Consider the following 22,383-nt stretch of genomic DNA (forward strand, 5'->3'; position numbering starts at 1 on the left):
TTTTATTCTTGTACATAGGGGCAATATTATAGTAGTTATATTCTTGTATATAGGGGCAGTATTATAGTAGTTATATTCTTGTACATAGGAGCAGTATTATAGTAGTTATATTCTTGTACATAGAGGGCAATATTATTGTAGTTATATTCTTGTACATAGGAGCAGTATTATAGTAGTTATATTCTTGTATATAGGGGCAGTATTATAGTAGTTATATTCTTGTACATAGAGGGCGGTATTATAGTAGTTTTATTCTTGTACATAGGGGCAATATTATAGTAGTTATATTTTTGTATATAGGGGCAGTATTATAGTAGTTATATTCTTGTACATAGGAGCAGTATTATAGTAGTTATATTCTTGAACATAGAGGGCAATATTATTGTAGTTATATTCTTGTACATAGGAGCAGTATTATAGTAGTTATATTCTTGTATATAGGGGCAGTATTATAGTAGTTATATTCTTGTACATAGAGGGCGGTATTATAGTAGTTTTATTCTTGTACATAGGGGGCAGTATTATAGTTATATTCTTGTATATAGGGGCAGTATTATAGTTGTTATATTCTTGTACATAGGGGCAGTATTATAGTAGTTATATTATTATACATAGGGGCAGTATTATATTAGTTATATTCTTGTACATAGGGAGCAGTATTATAGTAGTTATAGTCTTGTACATAGGGGCAGTATTATAGTAGTTATATTCTTGTACATAGGGGCAGTATTATAGTAGTTATATTCTTGTACATAAGAGCAGTATTATAGCATTTATATTCTTGTACATAGGGGCAATATTATAGTAGTTATATTCTTGTACATAGGAGCAATATTATATTAGTTATATTATTATACATAGGAGCAGTATTATAGTAGTTATATTCTTGCACATAGGGGCAGTATTATAGTAGTTATATTCTTGGATGTAGGGACAGTATTATAGTAGTTATATTCTTGTACATAGGGGCAGTATTATAGTAGTTATATTCTTGTACATAGCGGCAGTATTATAGTAGTTATATTCTTGTACATAGGGGCAGTATTATAGTAGTTATATTATGGTACATAGGAGCAGTATTATAGTAGTTATATTCTTGTACATAGGGGCAGTATTATAGTAGTTATATTCTTGTACATAGGGGGCAGTATTATAGTAGTTATATTATTATACATAGGAGCAGTATTATAGTAGTTATATTCTTGTACATAGGAGCAGTATTATAGTAGTTATATTTTTGTATATAGGGACAGTATTATAGTAGTTATATTCTTGTACATAGGGGCAGTATTATAGTAGTTATATTCTTGTATTTAGTGGCAGTATTATAGTAGATTTATTCTTGTACATAGGGGGCAGTATTATAGTAGTTATATTATTATACATAGGAGCAGTATTATAGTAGTTATATTCTTGTACATAGGAGCAGTATTATAGTAGTTATATTCTTGTACATAGGAGCAGTATTATAGTAGTTATATTCTTGTACATAGGGAGCAGTATTATAGTAGTTATATTCTTGTACATAGGGAGCAGTATTGTAGTAGATTTATTCTTGTACATAGGGGCAGTATTATAGTAGTTATATTCTTGTACATAGGGGCAATATTATAGTAGTTATATTCTTGTACATAGGAGCAGTATTATAGTAGTTATATTCTTGTATATAGGGGCAGTATTTTAGTAGTTATATTCTTGTACATAGAGGGCGGTATTATAGTAGTTTTATTCTTGTACATAGGGGGCAGTATTATAGTAGTTATATTCTTGTATATAGGGGCAGTATTACAGTAGTTATAATACTGCTCCTATGTATAATAATATATTAGTTATATTCTTGTACATAGGGAGCAGTATTATAGTAGTTATATTCTTGTACATAGGGGCAGTATTATAGTATTTATAATATTATACATAGGGGCAGTATTATATTAGTTATATTCTTGTACATAGGGAGCAGTATTATAGTAGTTATATTCCTGTATATAGGGGCAGTATTATAGTAGTTATATTCTTGTACATAGGGAGCAGTATTATAGTAGTTATAGTCTTGTACATAGTGGCAGTATTATAGTAGTTATATTCTTGTATATAGGGGGCAGTATTATATTAGTTATATTCTTGTACATAGGGGCAGTATTATAGTGGTGGTATTCTTGTATAGGGGGCAGCTTTATTGTGATTATATTCCTGTGGATTTGCCTCTTTTTAGATTTTTACTTTACTTTTTATTTCAGTTGTGCAGTGAGTAATGTAAAGAAAGTGTCTTTGGAGTTGGGTGGAAAATCACCTCTCATCATCTTTAAAGACTGTGATTTGGATAAAGCAGTGCGGATGGTGAGCTTTATCTCCACTTTGTGCCTCTTATTTGCCACTGTTGGACGGAGCTGCAGACTATTCTCGTGCACTTTGTTTATTGCTGTTTTGTCGTTGTAATACTACAGACATGATATATATTTATTATCTTTGTTCGGTTCTTCCAGGGGATGGGTGCAGTGTTCTTTAATAAAGGCGAGAACTGCATTGCTGCCGGGCGGCTGTTTGTGGAGGACTCAATTCATGATGAGTTTGTGAAGAGAGTGGTGGGTGTGCAAGTAGCATGAAGATCTAAAGACCCCTGAGCCTGTATCTTCTGACCATAATTATTAATTAAGCCACTTTCTAGGTGGACGAGGTAAAAAAGATGAAGATTGGGGACCCTCTGGATAGGTCCACAGACCACGGACCCCAGAACCACAAGGCCCACCTGGATAAACTAGTCGAATATTGCCAATTGGGTGTAAAGGAGGAGGCCACCCTGGTGTATGGTGGAAAACAGGTCCCAAGACCAGGTGAGATCTGGGATCATCATCATGTAATCATGTATAGCACTGAAGTCACTTCAGAACCACAGCACCACAAGTCCCAGCTTATGCTGACATTTTCTTAGTATCAGAATATGCTGAGGCCTTTAGTTATAGGGTCATTGATCTGATTCATAGAGCGGGTCTGGATCTCCTGCCAGTGTGTGCAGCAGGCATCAGGGATCCAGCCAGGAGGGCCATGTGCAGCAGCATTAATGGAGGAAGGGGAGAGAGTCACAGAGCAGCTGAGGACAGGACACGGGTGGCCTAAAGGCAGTGATTAGGATGGGGGGCAGGGTGGATATCAGAACGCTGCTCCCCGCGGGGTCCAGTCTTGTATGTGTTCTCCTATACTGAACTTCCTGCACATTTCCTCTGTCCGTTCTCTATTGCGGATATGTATAAATCTCAATATTTTATATTTCAAGGCTTCTTCTTCGAGCCGACCATATTTACCGACGTAGCAGATCACATGTTCATTGCTAAAGAAGAGTCGTTCGGTCCAGTGATGATCATCTCGAAGTTCACAGACGGGTAAGAAGTTATCAGTATTTATACGGAGGTTTAGGGTATGTGCACACGCTGCGGATTCCGCTGCGTTTCCGCAGCGTTTTTGGCCGCTGCGGACCCGCAGCAGCTTTAGCTGCGGTGTACAGTACCATTCAAATGAATGGGGAAAAAAAAACGCTGTGCCGACGCTGCGGAAAAATCCGCGCGGATTTGCTGCGGTTTTGAATCCGCAGAAAGAATTGCATGTCAATTCTTTCTGCGGAAACCGCTGCGGGTTCCTATCTCCACCATTGTGGAGATAGTGAATCCGCAGGACCAAACCGCAGATAATCCGCAGGTCTTTGGACCTGCGGATTATCTGCGGTTTTTGCAAAATCCGTGCGGATTAATCCGCAGCGGATTCCGCAGCGTGTGCACGTACCCTTATTGGGAGCCCGCCCTGCAAGAAAACTGCAATAAGATGAGGTATTGAATAAGCCTGTGCGCAAACAGCGGTGCCCCCTAATGTAGAAACTGGAGTATTGCAGGACTCTAAATGTTCCATTGTGCAAGTGACGTTAAATAAGCAGAGTCAGTTCAGGGGCTGCAAAGTCCCCCAGATAAAGCGAATGTGGAAATCCTCCCAGAACCCAGCGTGAAATGTTATTATTGCCAACATGATACATGACGATCAGAATAATACAAACCATCCAAAAGTATCCATACCAAAATCGCCAATTATTAGTGCACAAGTAACAGCATTGTATAATGCCCAAATAATAGTGCTCAATAATGCCCAAATAATACCATACCATAGAGGACAAAAAAAGCCAATATGCAATGCCTATATATGTGGTATATAGCACCAAATAACATCTGTCCAAATAATACCATCAAATAATGGCCAATTAATAGCACCATATCGTGCACAGATGCCACTCTATGGTGCCTAAAGATGTACAATATAGCACCCAAATAAGACTCCTCTAATGCCCAAACAATGGTGCTATATAGTGCCCAAATGATTCCACCAACCTTTACCTGCAAAAACCCTGTTCCGCCATTAGAAGGCGCTGCCACCTCTGTTCATAGTCTTGGACGGTTGTGTGGATATTGAGATGTCCGCTTTCTTTCCCAGCGATGTTGATGGAGTCCTGAAGAGGGCAAATGATACGGAGTTCGGGTTGGCATCTGGAGTGTTCACCAAAGACATCAGTAAGGCGCTGTATGTGAGCGAGAAGCTGCAGGCCGGGACCGTCTTCATCAACACCTACAACAAAACGGACGTAGCTGCGCCATTCGGGGGCTTCAAGCAGTCCGGCTTTGGAAAGGATTTGGGTGGGGATCAGTAGTCTTTTATTATTACACGACTTCCTGGGAGAGCTGGGTGACCACCACTATGGAAGCCATCACTTCTCTCCGCTGCACCCTAGGAGGATTTGTATGGTTTTTACCCTCCTGTCGCCTTATAGTTACGAGGAGCTACTGCACCCTGATATAAAACCTAACTTTGAATACTTTTTCTTTTTTGTCTGTAGGTGAAGAAGCGCTGAATGAATATCTAAAGACAAAAGCCGTCACTATCGAGTACTAGAGATATGACATCATAGGGGATAGAACCATCCGGAAGCATCAAACGGCTGCCAAATCTTTACTCTTAGCAAAGATTACATTTAAAGGGAAACAGTGACTCCGCATTCTGGTTTATAGAGCTGGGGAGAGGGCCCCTTTAATTTCCATGCCCTGATATCTGAAATGTATTGTTAGCACACAGTGATAATAATGACATTATTACAGCTCTCCGAGGATCCTGAATGGCAGATCAGACGAGATCTCTGTCGATACGGAGCCATATTGGATCAGCAGATGTATCACGTCAGATCTGCCATTCATGACTGTTGTGGAGCCAGTAACGGAGACTGTACTGGTCACTCAGCTTTTCGAGGAACAGATTAAACTAGTACGGATCAAAGTGACCCAAAAACTGTATATTTACTGGAGATTGTATGAAAATCTGTATATAGAATGACCCTTTATATTTTTGATTGCAGGATCCCCTTCTCCTTCATCCGTGTTTAAAAATTGCTTAATAAAATTGCTAAAAAATATCAAATCTCTTGTTCCTATTGAGGGGGGGGGATCTGACCACTCAAATCTTCCCAAACTGATGACAGGGTGAGAAGGGTCAGGAATGCTGAATTACCTGCAGGATCCTTCTATTGAGAATATAAGTGTCCGACGTAGGTGTCTGGCAGCGGTTTACTCATGTGTTCCTAATAAAAAAAACATGCATGCTCAGAAAGTGTAAGCGTGCATGTTTATGGGGGAGCCAGAGATAGTTGTCGGCCAAATAAGTGTTGGGACTATAGAGCATGGTTGGTTCCTGTCCCAATAATAGGGGTAGTCTTACAAAACGGAACCTCGGGGGCGGTACTTATGCAAATATAACACAAGGGGAATTATTTATGCCAATTTGACACTGAAAGGGTGGGTTTACGCAAAGTTGCATCAAAAGGGATGTTTCAGACTGTTTTGGGGTTGACCCTGGTAGGATGGGGATGACAAGTAGACTTCCAGCTGTGTCAGAACTCCTGAATGGTTGATGTAAGAGGGTAACTATGATTTTGTCCCTATGGCCCCGGATTTCTCGTCCTCACACACATGAAGTCACTCAGGACAATTGTTTTTATTGTAAATGGCATTAGATTTCTCTATAAATACAAAGATTTAAGATTTTCCTTATAAATTTGCGGTTTCGGCTGAGATTTCCGTCGCTGGTGATGAATATCACAAGGTAAATAGTCCGCTTGGTGTCGTCACTAGTAGAAAAGACATATTCTTCTATTGTTCTTTTCAAGTTTAGTAGAAAAAAAAAAAGGAGGAAAAAAAACATCAAAAAATAATTTACTATGAGTCCAGTCAGTCTCCCAGCTCCGACTCTGTGTCAGAAAGGAGCCAGACGAGCCGGAAACAGACGGCGAGGAATCCGGTGCCCAGCAGGTCGCCGAGGGCGGTGAGATACGGGATGGAAAAGTTGTCTGGGTCCAGGGCCCTTCTCCACATGAAACGAACAATGAGGTCGGCGACGTATAACAGGACACAAACCTATAATATAAAAGATTGTATACATGAAACGCTCAGGTTTTACATCTTTAAAGCCTTCATTCACTGACAGAAAGCAGAGATCCTGGAAACGCCGAGGAACTAAAGCACAGCTTTTCAAACACGCTAGGCCTCAGTTATCACTTTATCTATAACAACAAATCAGAGGCTAGCATTCATTTTGTAACAAGGCGTGATAAAGTGAAAACTGCATTGTGATTGGTTGCTATGGGCAACACAGATTTGATGAATTTGTTCCTGTGAATTAACTTTCTTCACTTCTGGTTTTATGTAAATAATCTACAAGGTAACAATGGACAGAAGAGAAGCTTATTTTTGGGTTCAGTCATGGACCTGTATCTTCCTTTGCTTCAACCCCATGTAATAGACTTATACAGAGAAGAGGTGAACAGTTTCAGTATATGGGCCCCAATGCTAACATGTTGCTTTTCCTTCAAATCCATGAACACAACCTGGTTTCCCTCCATAACACAGCATGCAAATATATCCCGATCAGCCATAGCATTAAAACCACCTTGTTAACAATAATTCATCATCATGCTGGCCTATCGAAACCTCTGACTCCCAGTACACAGCAAGACTTGTGTAGCACCCGTATACCGAGGACATCCCACGAGACCCATCATATACCGAGAACATCTCACGAGACCCGCCGTATACCGAGAACATTCCACGAGACCCGCCGTATACCGAGAACATTCCACGAGACCCACCGTATATCAAGAGCATCTCACAAGACCCAGCGTATACCGAGATCATCCCACGAGACCCGCCGTATACCGAGAACAAAGACCCGCCGTATACCGAGAACATCCCACGAGTCCCGCCGTATACCAAGAGCATCTCACGAGACCCAGCGTATACCGAGATCATCCCACGAGACCCGCCGTATACCAAGAACAATCTAGGAGACCCGCCGTATACCAAGAACATCCCACGAGACCCATCATATACCGAGAACATCTCACGAGACCCACCGTATACTGAGAACATTCCACGAGACCCACCGTATATCAAGAGCATCTCACGAGACCCAGCGTATACCGGGATCATCCCACGAGACCCACCGTGTACTGAGAACATCCCACGAGACCCGCCGTATACCGAGAACATCCCACGAGACCCGCCGTATACAGAGAGCATCCCACGAGACCCGCCGTATACCGAGAACATTCCACGAGACCCGTCATATACCGAGAACATCCCACGAGACCTAGCGTATACCGACAACATCCCACGAGACCCGCCGTATACAGAGAGAATGCCACGAGACCCGCCGTATACAGAGAACATCCCATGAGACCCGCCGTATACCGAGAAGATCCCACGAGACCCAGCGTATACCGAGAACATCCCACGAGACCCGCCGTATAGAGAGCATGCCACGAGACCCGCCGTATACAGAGAGCATCCCACGAGACCCGCCATATACCGAGAAGATCCCACGAGACCTAGCGTATACCGAGAACATCCCACGAGACCCGCCGCATACAGAGAGAATGCCACAAGACCCGCCGTATACAGAGAACATCCCACGAGACCCGCCGTATACCGAGAAGATCCCACGAGACCCAGCGTATACCGAGAGCATGCCACGAGACCCGCCGTATAGAGAGCATGCCACGAGACCCGCCGTATACAGAGAGCATCCCACGAGACCCGCCATATACCGAGAAGATCCCACGAGACCTAGCGTATACCGAGAACATCCCACGAGACCCGCCGCATACAGAGAGAATGCCACAAGACCCGCCGTATACAGAGAGCATCCCACGAGACCCGCCATATACCGAGAAGATCCCACGAGACCTAGCGTATACCGAGAACATCCCACGAGACCCGCCGCATACAGAGAGAATGCCACAAGACCCGCCGTATACAGAGAACATCCCACGAGACCCGCCGTATACCGAGAAGATCCCACGAGACCCAGCGTATACCGAGAACATCCCACGAGACCCGCCGTATAGAGAGCATGCCACGAGACCCGCCGTATACAGAGAGCATCCCACGAGACCCGCCATATACCGAGAAGATCCCACGAGACCTAGCGTATACCGAGAACATCCCACGAGACCCGCCGCATACAGAGAGAATGCCACAAGACACGCCGTATACAGAGAACATCCCACGAGACCTGCCGTATACCGAGAAGATCCCACGAGACCCAGCGTATACCGAGAACATCCCACGAGACCCGCCGTGTAGAGAGCAATGCCACGAGACCAGCCGTATACAGAGAGCATGCCACGAGACACGCCGTATACAGAGAACATCCCACGAGACCCAGTGTATACCGAGAACATCCCACGAGACCCGCCGTATACCAAGAACAATCTAGGAGACCCGCCGTATACCAAGAACATCCCACGAGACCCATCATATACCGAGAACATCCCACAAGACCCATCATATACCGAGAACATCTCACGAGACCCGCCGTATACCAAGAACATCCCACGAGACCCATCATATACCGAGAACATCTCACGAGACCCACCGTATACTGAGAACATTCCACGAGACCCACCGTATGTCAAGAGCATCTCACGAGACCCAGCGTATACCGGGATCATCCCACGAGACCCACCGTGTACCGAGAACATCCCACGAGACCCGCCGTATACCGAGAACATCCCACGAGACCCGCCGTATACAGAGAGCATCCCACGAGACCCGCCGTATACAGAGAGCATCCCACGAGACCCGCCGTATACCGAGAACATTCCACGAGACCCGTCATATACCGAGAACATCCCACGAGACCTAGCGTATACCGACAACATCCCACGAGACCCGCCGTATACAGAGAGAATGCCACGAGACCCGCCGTATACAGAGAACATCCCACGAGACCCGCCGTATACCGAGAAGATCCCACGAGACCCAGCGTATACCGAGAACATCCCACGAGACCCGCCGTATAGAGAGCATGCCACGAGACCCGCCGTATACAGAGAGCATCCCACGAGACCCGCCATATACCGAGAAGATCCCACGAGACCTAGCGTATACCGAGAACATCCCACAAGACCCGCCGTATACAGAGAGAATGCCACAAGACCCGCCGTATACAGAGAACATCCCACGAGACCTGCCGTATACCGAGAAGATCCCACGAGACCCAGCGTATACCGAGAACATCCCACGATACCCGCCGTGTAGAGAGCAATGCCACGAGACCAGCCGTATACAGAGAGCATGCCACGAGACACGCCGTATACAGAGAACATCCCACGAGACCCAGTGTATACCGAGAACATCCCATGAGACCCAGTGTATACCGAGAACATCCCATGAGACCCGCCGTATACAGAGAGCATGCCACGAGACCCGCCATATAGCGAGAGCATCCCACGAGACCCGCCGTATACAGAGAGCATGCCACGAGACATGCCGTACACAGAGAACATCCCACGAGACCTGTCGTATAGAGCAGGGTTCCCCAACTCCAGTCCTCAAGGCCCACCAACAGATCATATTTTGAGGATTTCCTTTGTATTGCACAGGTGAAGCAATTATCACTTGAGCAATCCTAAGGGAATCCTGAAAACATGATCTGTTGGTGGGTCTTGAGGACTGGAGTTGGGGAACCCTGGTATAGAGAGCATGCCACGAGACCCACCGTATACAGAGAGCATGCCACGAGACATGCCATACAGAGAACATCCCACGAGACCTGTCGTATAGAGAGCATGCCACGAGACCCGCCGTATACAGAGAGCATGCCACGAGACCCGCCGTATACAGAGAGCATCCCACGAGACACGCCGTACACAGAGAACATCCCACGAGACACGCCGTATAGAGGGCATGCCACGAGACACGCCGTATACAGAGAACATCCCACGAGACCCAGCGTATACCGAGAACATCCCACGAGACCCGCCATATACAGAGAGCATGCCACGAGACCCGCCGTATACCGAGAAGATCCCACGAGACCCAGCGTATACCGAGAACATCCCACGAGACCCGCCGTATACAGAGAGCATGCCACAAGACCCGCCGTATACAGAGAACATCCCACGAGACCTGCCGTATACCGAGAAGATCCCACGAGACCCAGCGTATACCGAGAACATCCCACGAGACCCGCCGTGTAGAGAGCAATGCCACGAGACCAGCCGTATACAGAGAGCATGCCACGAGACACGCCGTATACAGAGAACATCCCACGAGACCCAGTGTATACCGAGAACATCCCATGAGACCCGCCGTATACAGAGAGCATGCCACGAGACCCGCCATATAGCGAGAGCATCCCACGAGACCCGCCGTATACAGAGAGCATGCCACGAGACATGCCGTACACAGAGAACATCCCACGAGACCTGTCGTATAGAGCATGCCACGAGACCCGCCGTATACAGAGAGCATGCCACGAGACGTGCCGTACACAGAGAACATCCCACGAGACCTGTCGTATAGAGCATGCCACGAGACCCACCGTATACAGAGAGCATGCCACGAGACATGCCATACAGAGAACATCCCACGAGACCTGTCGTATAGAGAGCATGCCACGAGACCCGCCGTATACAGAGAGCATGCCACGAGACCCGCCGTATACAGAGAGCATGCCACGAGACCCGCCGTATACAGAGAGCATCCCACGAGACACGCCGTACACAGAGAACATCCCACGAGACACGCCGTATAGAGAGCATGCCACGAGACCCGCCGTATACAGAGAACATCCCACGAGACCCGCCGTATAGAGAGCATGCCACGAGACACGCCGTATACAGAGAACATCCCACGAGACCCAGCGTATACCGAGAACATCCCACGAGACCCGCCATATACAGAGAGCATGCCACGAGACCCGCCGCATACCGAGAAGATCCCACGAGACCCAGCGTATACCGAGAACATCCCACGAGACCCGCCGTATACAGAGAGCATGCCACGAGACACGCCGTATACAGAGAACATCCCACGAGACCCAGTGTATACCGAGAACATCCCACGAGACCCGCCGTATACAGAGAGCATGCCACGAGACCCGCCGTATAGCGAGAGCATCCCACGAGACCCGCCGTATACAGAGAGCATGCCACGAGACATGCCGTACACAGAGAACATCCCATGAGACCTGCCGTATAGAGAGCATGCCACGAGACCCGCCGTATACAGAGAGCATGCCACGAGACCCGCCGTATACAGAGAGCATCCCACGAGACACGCCGTACACAGAGAACATCCCACGAGACCCGCCGTATAGAGAGCATGCCACGAGACCCGCCGTATACAGAGAACATCCCACGAGACCCGCCGTATAGAGAGCATGCCACGAGACACACCGTATACAGAGAACATCCCACGAGACCCAGCGTATACCGAGAACATCCCACGAGACCCGCCGTATACAGAGAGCATCCCACGAGACACGCCGTACACAGAGAACATCCCACGAGACCCGCCGTATAAAGAGCATGCCACGAGACACATCGTATACAGAGAACATCCCACGAGACACGCCGTACACAGAGAACATCCCACGAGACCCGCCGTATAGAGAGCATGCCACGAGACCCGCCGTATATCAAGAGCATCTCACGAGACCCAGCGTATACCGGGATCATCCCACGAGACCCACCGTGTACCGAGAACATCCCACGAGACCCGCCGTATACCGAGAACATCCCACGAGACCCGCCGTATACAGAGAGCATCCCACGAGACCCGCCGTATACAGAGAGCATCCCACGAGACCCGCCGTATACCGAGAACATTTCACGAGACCCGTCATATACCGAGAACATCCCACGAGACCTAGCGTATACCGACAACATCCCACGAGACCCGCCGTATACAGAGAGAATGCCACGAGACCCGCCGTATACAGAGAACATCCCACGAGACCCGCCGTATACCGAGAAGATCCCACGAGACCCAGCGTATACCGAGAACATCCCACGAGACCCGCCGTATAGAGAGCATGCCACGAGACCCGCCGTATACAGAGAGCATCCCACGAGACCCGCCATATACCGAGAAGATCCCACGAGACCTAGCGTATACCGAGAACATCCCACGAGACCCGCCGCATACAGAGAGAATGCCACAAGACCCGCCGTATACAGAGAACATCCCACGAGACCCGCCGTATACCGAGAAGATCCCACGAGACCCAGCGTATACCGAGAGCATGCCACGAGACCCGCCGTATAGAGAGAATGCCACGAGACCCGCCGTATACAGAGAGCATCCCACGAGACCCGCCATATACCGAGAAGATCCCACGAGACCTAGCGTATACCGAGAACATCCCACGAGACCCGCCGCATACAGAGAGAATGCCACAAGACCCGCCGTATACAGAGAGCATCCCACGAGACCCGCCATATACCGAGAAGATCCCACGAGACCTAGCGTATACCGAGAACATCCCACGAGACCCGCCGCATACAGAGAGAATGCCACAAGACCCGCCGTATACAGAGAACATCCCACGAGACCCGCCGTATACCGAGAAGATCCCACGAGACCCAGCGTATACCGAGAACATCCCACGAGACCCGCCGTATAGAGAGCATGCCACGAGACCCGCCGTATACAGAGAGCATCCCACGAGACCCGCCATATACCGAGAAGATCCCACGAGACCTAGCGTATACCGAGAACATCCCACGAGACCCGCCGCATACAGAGAGAATGCCACAAGACCCGCCGTATACAGAGAACATCCCACGAGACCTGCCGTATACCGAGAAGATCCCACGAGACCCAGCGTATACCGCGAACATCCCACGATACCCGCCGTGTAGAGAGCAATTCCACGAGACCAGCCGTATACAGAGAGCATGCCACGAGACACGCCGTATACAGAGAACATCCCACGAGACCCAGTGTATACCGAGAACATCCCACGAGACCCGCCGTATACCAAGAACAATCTAGGAGACCCGCCGTATACCAAGAACATCCCACGAGACCCATCATATACCGAGAACATCCCACAAGACCCATCATATACCGAGAACATCTCACGAGACCCGCCGTATACCAAGAACATCCCACGAGACCCATCATATACCGAGAACATCCCACGAGACCCATCATATACCGAGAACATCTCACGAGACCCACCGTATACTGAGAACATTCCACGAGACCCACCGTATATCAAGAGCATCTCACGAGACCCAGCGTATACCGGGATCATCCCACGAGACCCACCGTGTACCGAGAACATCCCACGAGACCCGCCGTATACCGAGAACATCCCACGAGACCCGCCGTATACAGAGAGCATCCCACGAGACCCGCCGTATACAGAGAGCATCCCACGAGACCCGCCGTATACCGAGAACATTCCACGAGACCCGTCATATACCGAGAACATCCCACGAGACCTAGCGTATACCGACAACATCCCACGAGACCCGCCGTATACAGGAGAGAATGCCACGAGACCCGCCGTATACAGAGAACATCCCACGAGACCCGCCGTATACCGAGAAGATCCCACGAGACCCAGCGTATACCGAGAACATCCCACGAGACCCGCCGTATAGAGAGCATGCCACGAGACCCGCCGTATACAGAGAGCATCCCACGAGACCCGCCATATACCGAGAAGATCCCACGAGACCTAGCGTATACCGAGAACATCCCACGAGACCCGCCGTATACAGAGAGAATGCCACAAGACCCGCCGTATACAGAGAACATCCCACGAGACCTGCCGTATACCGAGAAGATCCCACGAGACCCAGCGTATACCGAGAACATCCCACGAGACCCGCCATGTAGAGAGCAATGCCACGAGACCAGCCGTATACAGAGAGCATGCCACGAGACACGCCGTATACAGAGAACATCCCACGAGACCCAGTGTATACCGAGAACATCCCATGAGACCCAGTGTATACCGAGAACATCCCATGAGACCCGCCGTATACAGAGAGCATGCCACGAGACCCGCCATATAGCGAGAGCATCCCACGAGACCCGCCGTATACAGAGAGCATGCCACGAGACATGCCGTACACAGAGAACATCCCACGAGACCTGTCGTATAGAGAGCATGCCACGAGACCCGCCGTATACAGAGAGCATGCCACGAGACATGCCGTACACAGAGAACATCCCACGAGACCTGTCGTATAGAGCAGGGTTCCCCAACTCCAGTCCTCAAGGCCCACCAACAGATCATATTTTGAGGATTTCCTTTGTATTGCACAGGTGAAGCAATTATCACTTGAGCAATCCTAAGGGAATCCTGAAAACATGATCTGTTGGTGGGCCTTGAGGACTGGAGTTGGGGAACCCTGGTATAGAGAGCATGCCACGAGACCCACCGTATACAGAGAGCATGCCACGAGACATGCCATACAGAGAACATCCCACGAGACCTGTCGTATAGAGAGCATGCCACGAGACCCGCCGTATACAGAGAGCATGCCACGAGACCCGCCGTATACAGAGAGCATCCCACGAGACACGCCGTACACAGAGAACATCCCACGAGACACGCCGTATAGAGGGCATGCCACGAGACACGCCGTATACAGAGAACATCCCACGAGACCCAGCGTATACCGAGAACATCCCACGAGACCCGCCATATACAGAGAGCATGCCACAAGACCCGCCGTATACAGAGAACATCCCACGAGACCTGCCGTATACCGAGAAGATCCCACGAGACCCAGCGTATACCGAGAACATCCCACGAGACCCGCCGTGTAGAGAGCAATGCCACGAGACCAGCCGTATACAGAGAGCATGCCACGAGACACGCCGTATACAGAGAACATCCCACGAGACCCAGTGTATACCGAGAACATCCCATGAGACCCGCCGTATACAGAGAGCATGCCACGAGACCCGCCATATAGCGAGAGCATCCCACGAGACCCGCCGTATACAGAGAGCATGCCACGAGACATGCCGTACACAGAGAACATCCCACGAGACCTGTCGTATAGAGCATGCCACGAGACCCGCCGTATACAGAGAGCATGCCACGAGACGTGCCGTACACAGAGAACATCCCACGAGACCTGTCGTATAGAGCATGCCACGAGACCCACCGTATACAGAGAGCATGCCACGAGACATGCCATACAGAGAACATCCCACGAGACCTGTCGTATAGAGAGCATGCCACGAGACCCGCCGTATACAGAGAGCATGCCACGAGACCCGCCGTATACAGAGAGCATGCCACGAGACCCGCCGTATACAGAGAGCATCCCACGAGACACGCCGTACACAGAGAACATCCCACGAGACACGCCGTATAGAGAGCATGCCACGAGACCCGCCGTATACAGAGAACATCCCACGAGACCCGCCGTATAGAGAGCATGCCACGAGACACGCCGTATACAGAGAACATCCCACGAGACCCAGCGTATACCGAGAACATCCCACGAGACCCGCCATATACAGAGAGCATGCCACGAGACCCGCCGCATACCGAGAAGATCCCACGAGACCCAGCGTATACCGAGAACATCCCACGAGACCCGCCGTATACAGAGAGCATGCCACGAGACACGCCGTATACAGAGAACATCCCACGAGACCCAGTGTATACCGAGAACATCCCACGAGACCCGCCGTATACAGAGAGCATGCCACGAGACCCGCCATATAGCGAGAGCATCCCACGAGACCCGCCGTATACAGAGAGCATGCCACGAGACATGCCGTACACAGAGAACATCCCATGAGACCTGCCGTATAGAGAGCATGCCACGAGACCCGCCGTATACAGAGAGCATGCCACGAGACCCGCCGTATACAGAGAGCATCCCACGAGACACGCCGTACACAGAGAACATCCCACGAGACCCGCCGTATAGAGAGCATGCCACGAGACCCGCCGTATACAGAGAACATCCCACGAGACCCGCCGTATAGAGAGCATGCCACGAGACACACCGTATACAGAGAACATCCCACGAGACCCAGCGTATACCGAGAACATCCCACGAGACCCGCCGTATACAGAGAGCATCCCACGAGACACGCCGTACACAGAGAACATCCCACGAGACCCGCCGTATAAAGAGCATGCCACGAGACACATCGTATACAGAGAACATCCCACGAGACACGCCGTACACAGAGAACATCCCACGAGACCCACCGTATAGAGAGCATGCCACGAGACCCGCCGTATACAGAGAACATCCCACGAGACCCGCCGTATAGAGAGCATGCCACGAGACCCGCCGTATACAGAGAACATCCCACGAGACCCGCCGTATAGAGAGCATGCCACGAGACACACCGTATACAGAGAACATCCCACGAGACCCAGCGTATACCGAGAACATCCCACGAGACCCGCCGTATACAGAGAGCATCCCACGAGACACGCCGTATACAGAGCATGCCACGAGACCCGCCGTATACAGAGAGCATCCCACGAGACACGCCGTACACAGAGAACATCCCACGAGACCCGCCGTATAGAGAGCATGCCACGAGACACATCGTATACAGAGAACATCCCACGAGACCCAGCGTATACAGAGAACATCCCACGAGACCCGCCATATACAGAGAGCATGCCACGAGACCCGCCGTATAGTGAGAGCATCCCACGAGACCCGCCGTATACAGAGAGCATGCCACGAGACACGCCGTACACAAAGAACATCCCACGAGACCTGTCGTATAGAGAACATCCCACGAGACCCGCCTTTTACCGAGAGCATCCCACAAGACACACCCATATAAATCGAGAACACCCCACGAGACCCGCTGTATACTGAAAACACCCTATCTGCCCGTATATCGAAAATATCCTACAACATCTGCAGAATACCGAGAACACTCCACAAGACCTGCAGCATACCAGGAAGATCCCACATTAACACTTTGCCCCTTGTCACTTTGTCCATTTTTCCTGTTTCCAACACATAATCTTCAAGAACTGCACATGCTGCCCGATATCTCCCACCTCTGATGGCCACCACATAATTAGTGCTATTCATGTTATGGCTGATCGCTGTATAGGGTGCACATATTAAAATTACTAGCTGATTGTGCACAATTTAAATATGCAAATTTCCCATGTACTAAAGACCGCCTCCCTGTATAGTCCCGCCATTACCTGTAAGAGCGCTGCCAGCAGGTAGAAAGTGATGAACAGTGCAGTGAGCGACGTGTGCCCTCCCTGCAGCAGGTGGATGGTGTACAGGAAGACGAGGTGTCCGGGCACCACAAGCAGGAATAACACTCTGGCTGATTTGGAATTAACGCCTGCAAAAAGCAAAGAGGAAAATGAGAACTGGACCGAGACTGCAGAGTAGAATCAGCTAAAACAAAAAATCGTAATCCCCTCAGTGCTCACTGTCACCTCCATGATCCCCTGAGAGGAGTGGGGGGAATGGAAGTGACAACTACTTTGAGCACATTTCTCCCCTGGACAGGTACTCGCCAGCTTCATACCTGAGGAGAAGAACGTCGTGCAAGGATTGGGCCAGTGCTGTCTCATTTTATACGGTAAGACACCGGGCATGCTCCAGAAATGAAGGAATGTGGAGATCCGACTTGCCTGAATGGCCACGAGATTTCCTGCAACTCCTAAGGATCACAAAGAAAAAAAAAGGTAAAGAAAACTGTAAAATGAGAAGCAAACATGACATAAAAAGGCAAAAACATTCTCCATATACCATTTATAACAGGTGTGAAAACCGCCATGCCCTCGAATTTTGGGTCCGTTACAGTCTTGTCTAAGATAAGTCCACCGATACTAGAAAACGGGAAGAAAAAAAATTACAAACACAGAATAAAACCAGGAATCGCCCCCAATTAATATGGCCAAAATATAAATATATTACAACTTAGCAAATTCCTATAATTACTTATAATTCCAGTTATTTAAATGAATTGTAATAATAACAACATAGATTAACTATAGCTTATTGCCCTCCGAGAAGGGGGTCCTTGGTGCTGTGAGCCCCACAATTCTCTGATTCCAGCTGTAGTCGCAGCAGTTCTCAACAGCTACTTGGGATCCTGAGGGTCAAGATTGAACGAGCTTCTGGCTTAACTATTAGAGGGTGGTCCCCAACTAGGGACGTTCCCCGCCTGCAGCGGTCCTGGTGTGATTCTGCAGGATGACGCTGAAGACGTCGCCACCAGTTTCCATTACCTGCTAATAGACATGGCCACAATAACCGGTTGCCAACCAGACTTTAGAACTTCAGCAATGGATGGACTCTGTTTGGCGATGGCCACCCACAGTGGGATCAGGATGATGAAAAAGGCACAGATCAGAGGAGAGAGGTACTGGACGTCTAGTTGGGGTACAAGAGACATCACAGTTAGACAGCACGCCCAAGCTCGGCGCAATGTCCTCATCAACCTGAACTCTCGTACCTATGTAGCTGAACAAGGTGCTGCTGATCCCTGCGAGCAGTGACAGAGTGATCAGGTCCCCCAGGCTGGCCGCGATGGGAGTAGCTACGTTGTCAGGGTTAATTCCCAGCTTCCGAGATGCAATGATGACCCCAACCATCACCAGACCTAAAAGGACAAAAGGGTAAAGTGAAATGACATGGAGCCAATGGTGATCATGAAGGAGGAGATCACAGATATTACCCAAAGACAGGGCAGCGATGAATGCTGTGGTCACGCTGCTGGCGCAGAGGACGGCGGCCTGGTCCAGTTCTACATAGCCTTTAGACAGTGCGCCCAAGATAATAGCAGCAACAGCGGCCAATAAACCAACGACTGTGGCCTGAACCTGGAATACAATCATCTGGTATGAGGTCTTGTACACGCAGCTATTACTTCTCCATGGTCCCATATGGTGGCGCACTACAGGTTTTTGATAGGGGCTGTAGGCACTCTCTTTCTCTGCCCCAGGGATGCCTTAGATCTTTAAAATAAGCAAAAACACATTTTTGCCAAAAATGCCCCTTTATGTTGTGTCTCCTACAAGCAGGTGAATTCAGCTCAACAGTTTAGATGGAAAGAAGTGGCTAAGCAGCTGCCCAAAATCCTGGAACCCCTTTATCTTGGGAGAAAAAAAAGGAGGGAATCATGGATCATGTGATCCCTGCCCTTACTGTAGCCAATATTCTTGGATCCTGTTACCCTTAAAGGGGTTACATTAGCTGATACTTGAAAACAACCTCTAACTTGACTTTTACATGAGAACAATCCAGGTTCTTTATCCAGAATGACACAGGTTAGGGTTAAGTGTAAGGTCCAGGAGAGGCAGGAGTCTGCTCTGTGCAGCAGCACACAGCATGGCACAGGCAGCACTCAGCATGGCACAGGCAGCACTCAGCATGGCACAGGCAGCACACAGCATGGCACAGGCAGCACACAGCATGGCACAGGCAGCACACAGCATGGCACAGGCAGCACTCAGCATGGCACAGGCAGCACACAGCATGGCACAGGCAGCACACAGCATGGCAAAGGGCAGCACACAGCATGGCACAGGCAGCACACAGCATGGCACAGGCAGCACACAGCATGGCACAGGCAGCACACAGCATGGCACAGGCAGCACACAGACTCCAGCCTGCTGGGAGCAATGAGGTGTGCACTGCTTTTTTTTTTTTTTTTTATATCTTTTACTTCTTTATAACCCATCCATAGCATTTACTCTTTAAACAAAACGTGGCCTTTTGGTGGCTGAAACTAGCAGACATTTCATTTCATATATATTTAGCTCTGGTTGGGATAGCACGCGTGCGGGCTCACGCGTGCAACAGATATTAAGTGCAACGGGATCAAGTGTTTTGCAGTTAGACAATGCAGTTGGACAGGGCAGGAGACAGGTAAGGTGCATAAGTTTTTCATGCACGCATGCTTCTTGGTCAGTCGTACTACATTTGCATTGATCATATCAACCTGCTGCTTTTTTGTCTTCACCTCTGCTTTCTAACAACTCGCCTGCCCTTTTACACATTCTGTGCACTCTCTGCATATCCACCCCTCCCTTTTCCCCTCTCCCATGTATAACTCTGAGGCTCTATTGACATTTCTTACCCACACCAAACCATCCAAAACCACCATGCAGCACTCAAAACGTTCATACAAATCATCCCACCACCTGCTTTTTCTGTTTTTTCTCCTTTTAATAGTTGCAGGTGACATCTCCCCCAACCCTGGGCCTCCCTCCACCAGCATACGTTACTCTCCTCCATCTGCATATAGAAACCCTGCTAATCTTATTAACATTCAGTGCATGCCTTCTCCTCTCACTTTCCAATGTGCTCTCTGGAATGCACGGTCTGTGTGTAACAAACTGACTTACATTCACGATCTTTTTCTCTCTAATTCCCTTAACCTTCTGGCTATAACAGAAACATGGATCCAGCATTCAGACACCACCGCTGCTGCTCTCTCGTTTGGTGGGCTAAAATTTTCACATACCCCCAGACCTGAGAACAGACAGGGTGGAGGTGTTGGTTTGCTCCTTTCATCACAATGTGCTTTCCAGGTCATCCCCCCGGTTCCCTCACTTACATTTCCTTCCTTTGAAGTCCACGCCGTCAGACTCTTTAAGCCCTTCTCCTTACGAGTGGCGGTCGTTTATCGCCCTCCAGGCTCCTCCCGCCAGTTTCTAGACCACTTCACCACCTGGCTTACTCACTTTCTATCCTGTGACATCCCCACCCTCATCATGGGAGACTTTAACATCCCCATCAATGATCCGCTCTCCCAGTCTGCCTCTCATCTTCTTTCTCTAACTTCTTCATTCGGCCTCTCACAGTTTACTAATTCTCCTACACATGAGGACGGGAATACTCTGGACCTGGTTTTCTCCCGTCCCGGCTCGCTGCACGACTTTACTAATTCACCCCTCCCGCTCTCGGACCACAACCTTCTTTCCTTCTCTGTCAAGATTTGTCTCCTCACCCGGGACACCCCCACTTACCACACTTATCGGAATACACGTACCATTAATACCCAACAGCTTAGGGACAATCTCCACACATCTTTAGCCCCCATCTCCTCCCTCTCCTGTCCAGACATAGCATTGTCACACTTCAATAATACACTGAAGAATGCCCTAGATGAAGCAGCACCTTCTATACGCAGAAAGACCCGACACAGACAACGGCAGCCCTGGCACACAACGCAAACACGCTTTCTTCAGCGCTGCTCGAGGTGTGCAGAGCGGCAGTGGAGAAAATCTCTCTTAGCAGAAGACTTCATCCACTATAAGTTCATGCTCAAAACCTATAACTCTGCCCTTCATCTGGCCAAACAATCCTACTTCACCACCCTCATCACCTCACTATCCAACAACCCAAGACGACTTTTTGAAACCTTAAACTCCCTCCTGAAACCTAAAGTACAGGCCCCCATCACCAACCTCAGCGGTGAGGATCTGGCCACTTATTTCCTAGAAAAAATCAACCACATCCATCAGGATATCTCAGCCCTATCTCCTCAGTGCCTGGATCCCCTTCCCTGCCGCACCTCAAGCTCACTAGACATCTTTGAGCCTGTTTCAGAAGAAGAAGTTTCCAAGCTCCTCGCTTCTGCTCGGCCTACAACCTGCAACAGTGACCCCATTCCTTCACAGCTCCTGCAGTCTCTCTCACCAGTGGTCACCACTCACCTGACTAAAATATTTAACCTCTCTCTTTCTTCAGGTATATTTCCCTCCTCATTTAAACATGCCATCATAACCCCTTTACTTAAAAAGCCATCCCTGGACCAGAACTGCACTGCTAACTACAGACCTGTCTCTAACCTTCCCTTCATCTCTAAACTCCTGGAACGCCTGGTCCACTCCCGTCTAATCCGCTATCTCTCGGATAACGCTCTTCTCGACCCCTTACAATCTGGTTTCCGCTCTTTACACTCTACTGAAACTGCCCTCACTAAAGTCTCTAATGATTTAATAACAGCTAAATCGAAAGGTCATTGCTCCCTGCTGATTCTCCTGGATCTCACTGCCGCATTTGACACTGTGGATCATCAGCTC

The 22,383-nt window shown here is 48.9% G+C and overlaps 2 protein-coding genes across 11 annotated transcripts in view; one reads left to right on the forward strand and one right to left on the reverse strand.

The window, feature by feature from the left end:
• The window catches only part of ALDH1L1 (aldehyde dehydrogenase 1 family member L1), a 35,798-nt gene extending 30,353 nt beyond the window's left edge, over positions 1 to 5,445 (forward strand). For all 3 annotated transcript variants that reach the window (XM_073575018.1, XM_073575019.1, XM_073575016.1), the window contains exons 18-23: positions 2,238 to 2,337; positions 2,484 to 2,582; positions 2,666 to 2,831; positions 3,272 to 3,377; positions 4,471 to 4,670; positions 4,871 to 5,445. In XM_073575018.1, the coding sequence (XP_073431119.1) occupies positions 2,238 to 2,337; positions 2,484 to 2,582; positions 2,666 to 2,831; positions 3,272 to 3,377; positions 4,471 to 4,670; positions 4,871 to 4,926 (727 nt within the window). In that variant the 3' untranslated portion in view covers positions 4,927 to 5,445. The remainder of the gene's footprint in view (positions 1 to 2,237; positions 2,338 to 2,483; positions 2,583 to 2,665; positions 2,832 to 3,271; positions 3,378 to 4,470; positions 4,671 to 4,870) is intronic.
• Positions 5,446 to 5,999: 554 nt separating this feature from the next.
• The window catches only part of SLC41A3 (solute carrier family 41 member 3), a 74,395-nt gene continuing 58,011 nt past the window's right edge, over positions 6,000 to 22,383 (reverse strand). For all 8 annotated transcript variants that reach the window (XM_073575025.1, XM_073575023.1, XM_073575022.1 and 5 more), the window contains 7 exons: positions 19,029 to 19,173; positions 18,807 to 18,953; positions 18,580 to 18,724; positions 18,098 to 18,177; positions 17,874 to 18,008; positions 17,536 to 17,684; positions 6,000 to 6,437 (listed from right to left, as the gene is read on the reverse strand). In XM_073575025.1, the coding sequence (XP_073431126.1) occupies positions 6,252 to 6,437; positions 17,536 to 17,684; positions 17,874 to 18,008; positions 18,098 to 18,177; positions 18,580 to 18,724; positions 18,807 to 18,953; positions 19,029 to 19,173 (987 nt within the window). In that variant the 3' untranslated portion in view covers positions 6,000 to 6,251. The remainder of the gene's footprint in view (positions 6,438 to 17,535; positions 17,685 to 17,873; positions 18,009 to 18,097; positions 18,178 to 18,579; positions 18,725 to 18,806; positions 18,954 to 19,028; positions 19,174 to 22,383) is intronic.

Source organism: Dendrobates tinctorius, unplaced genomic scaffold (assembly GCF_039654945.1).
Source record: "Dendrobates tinctorius isolate UK_male_01 unplaced genomic scaffold, ASM3965494v1 ptg000041l, whole genome shotgun sequence".
NCBI classification, from domain to species: domain Eukaryota; kingdom Metazoa; phylum Chordata; class Amphibia; order Anura; family Dendrobatidae; genus Dendrobates; species Dendrobates tinctorius.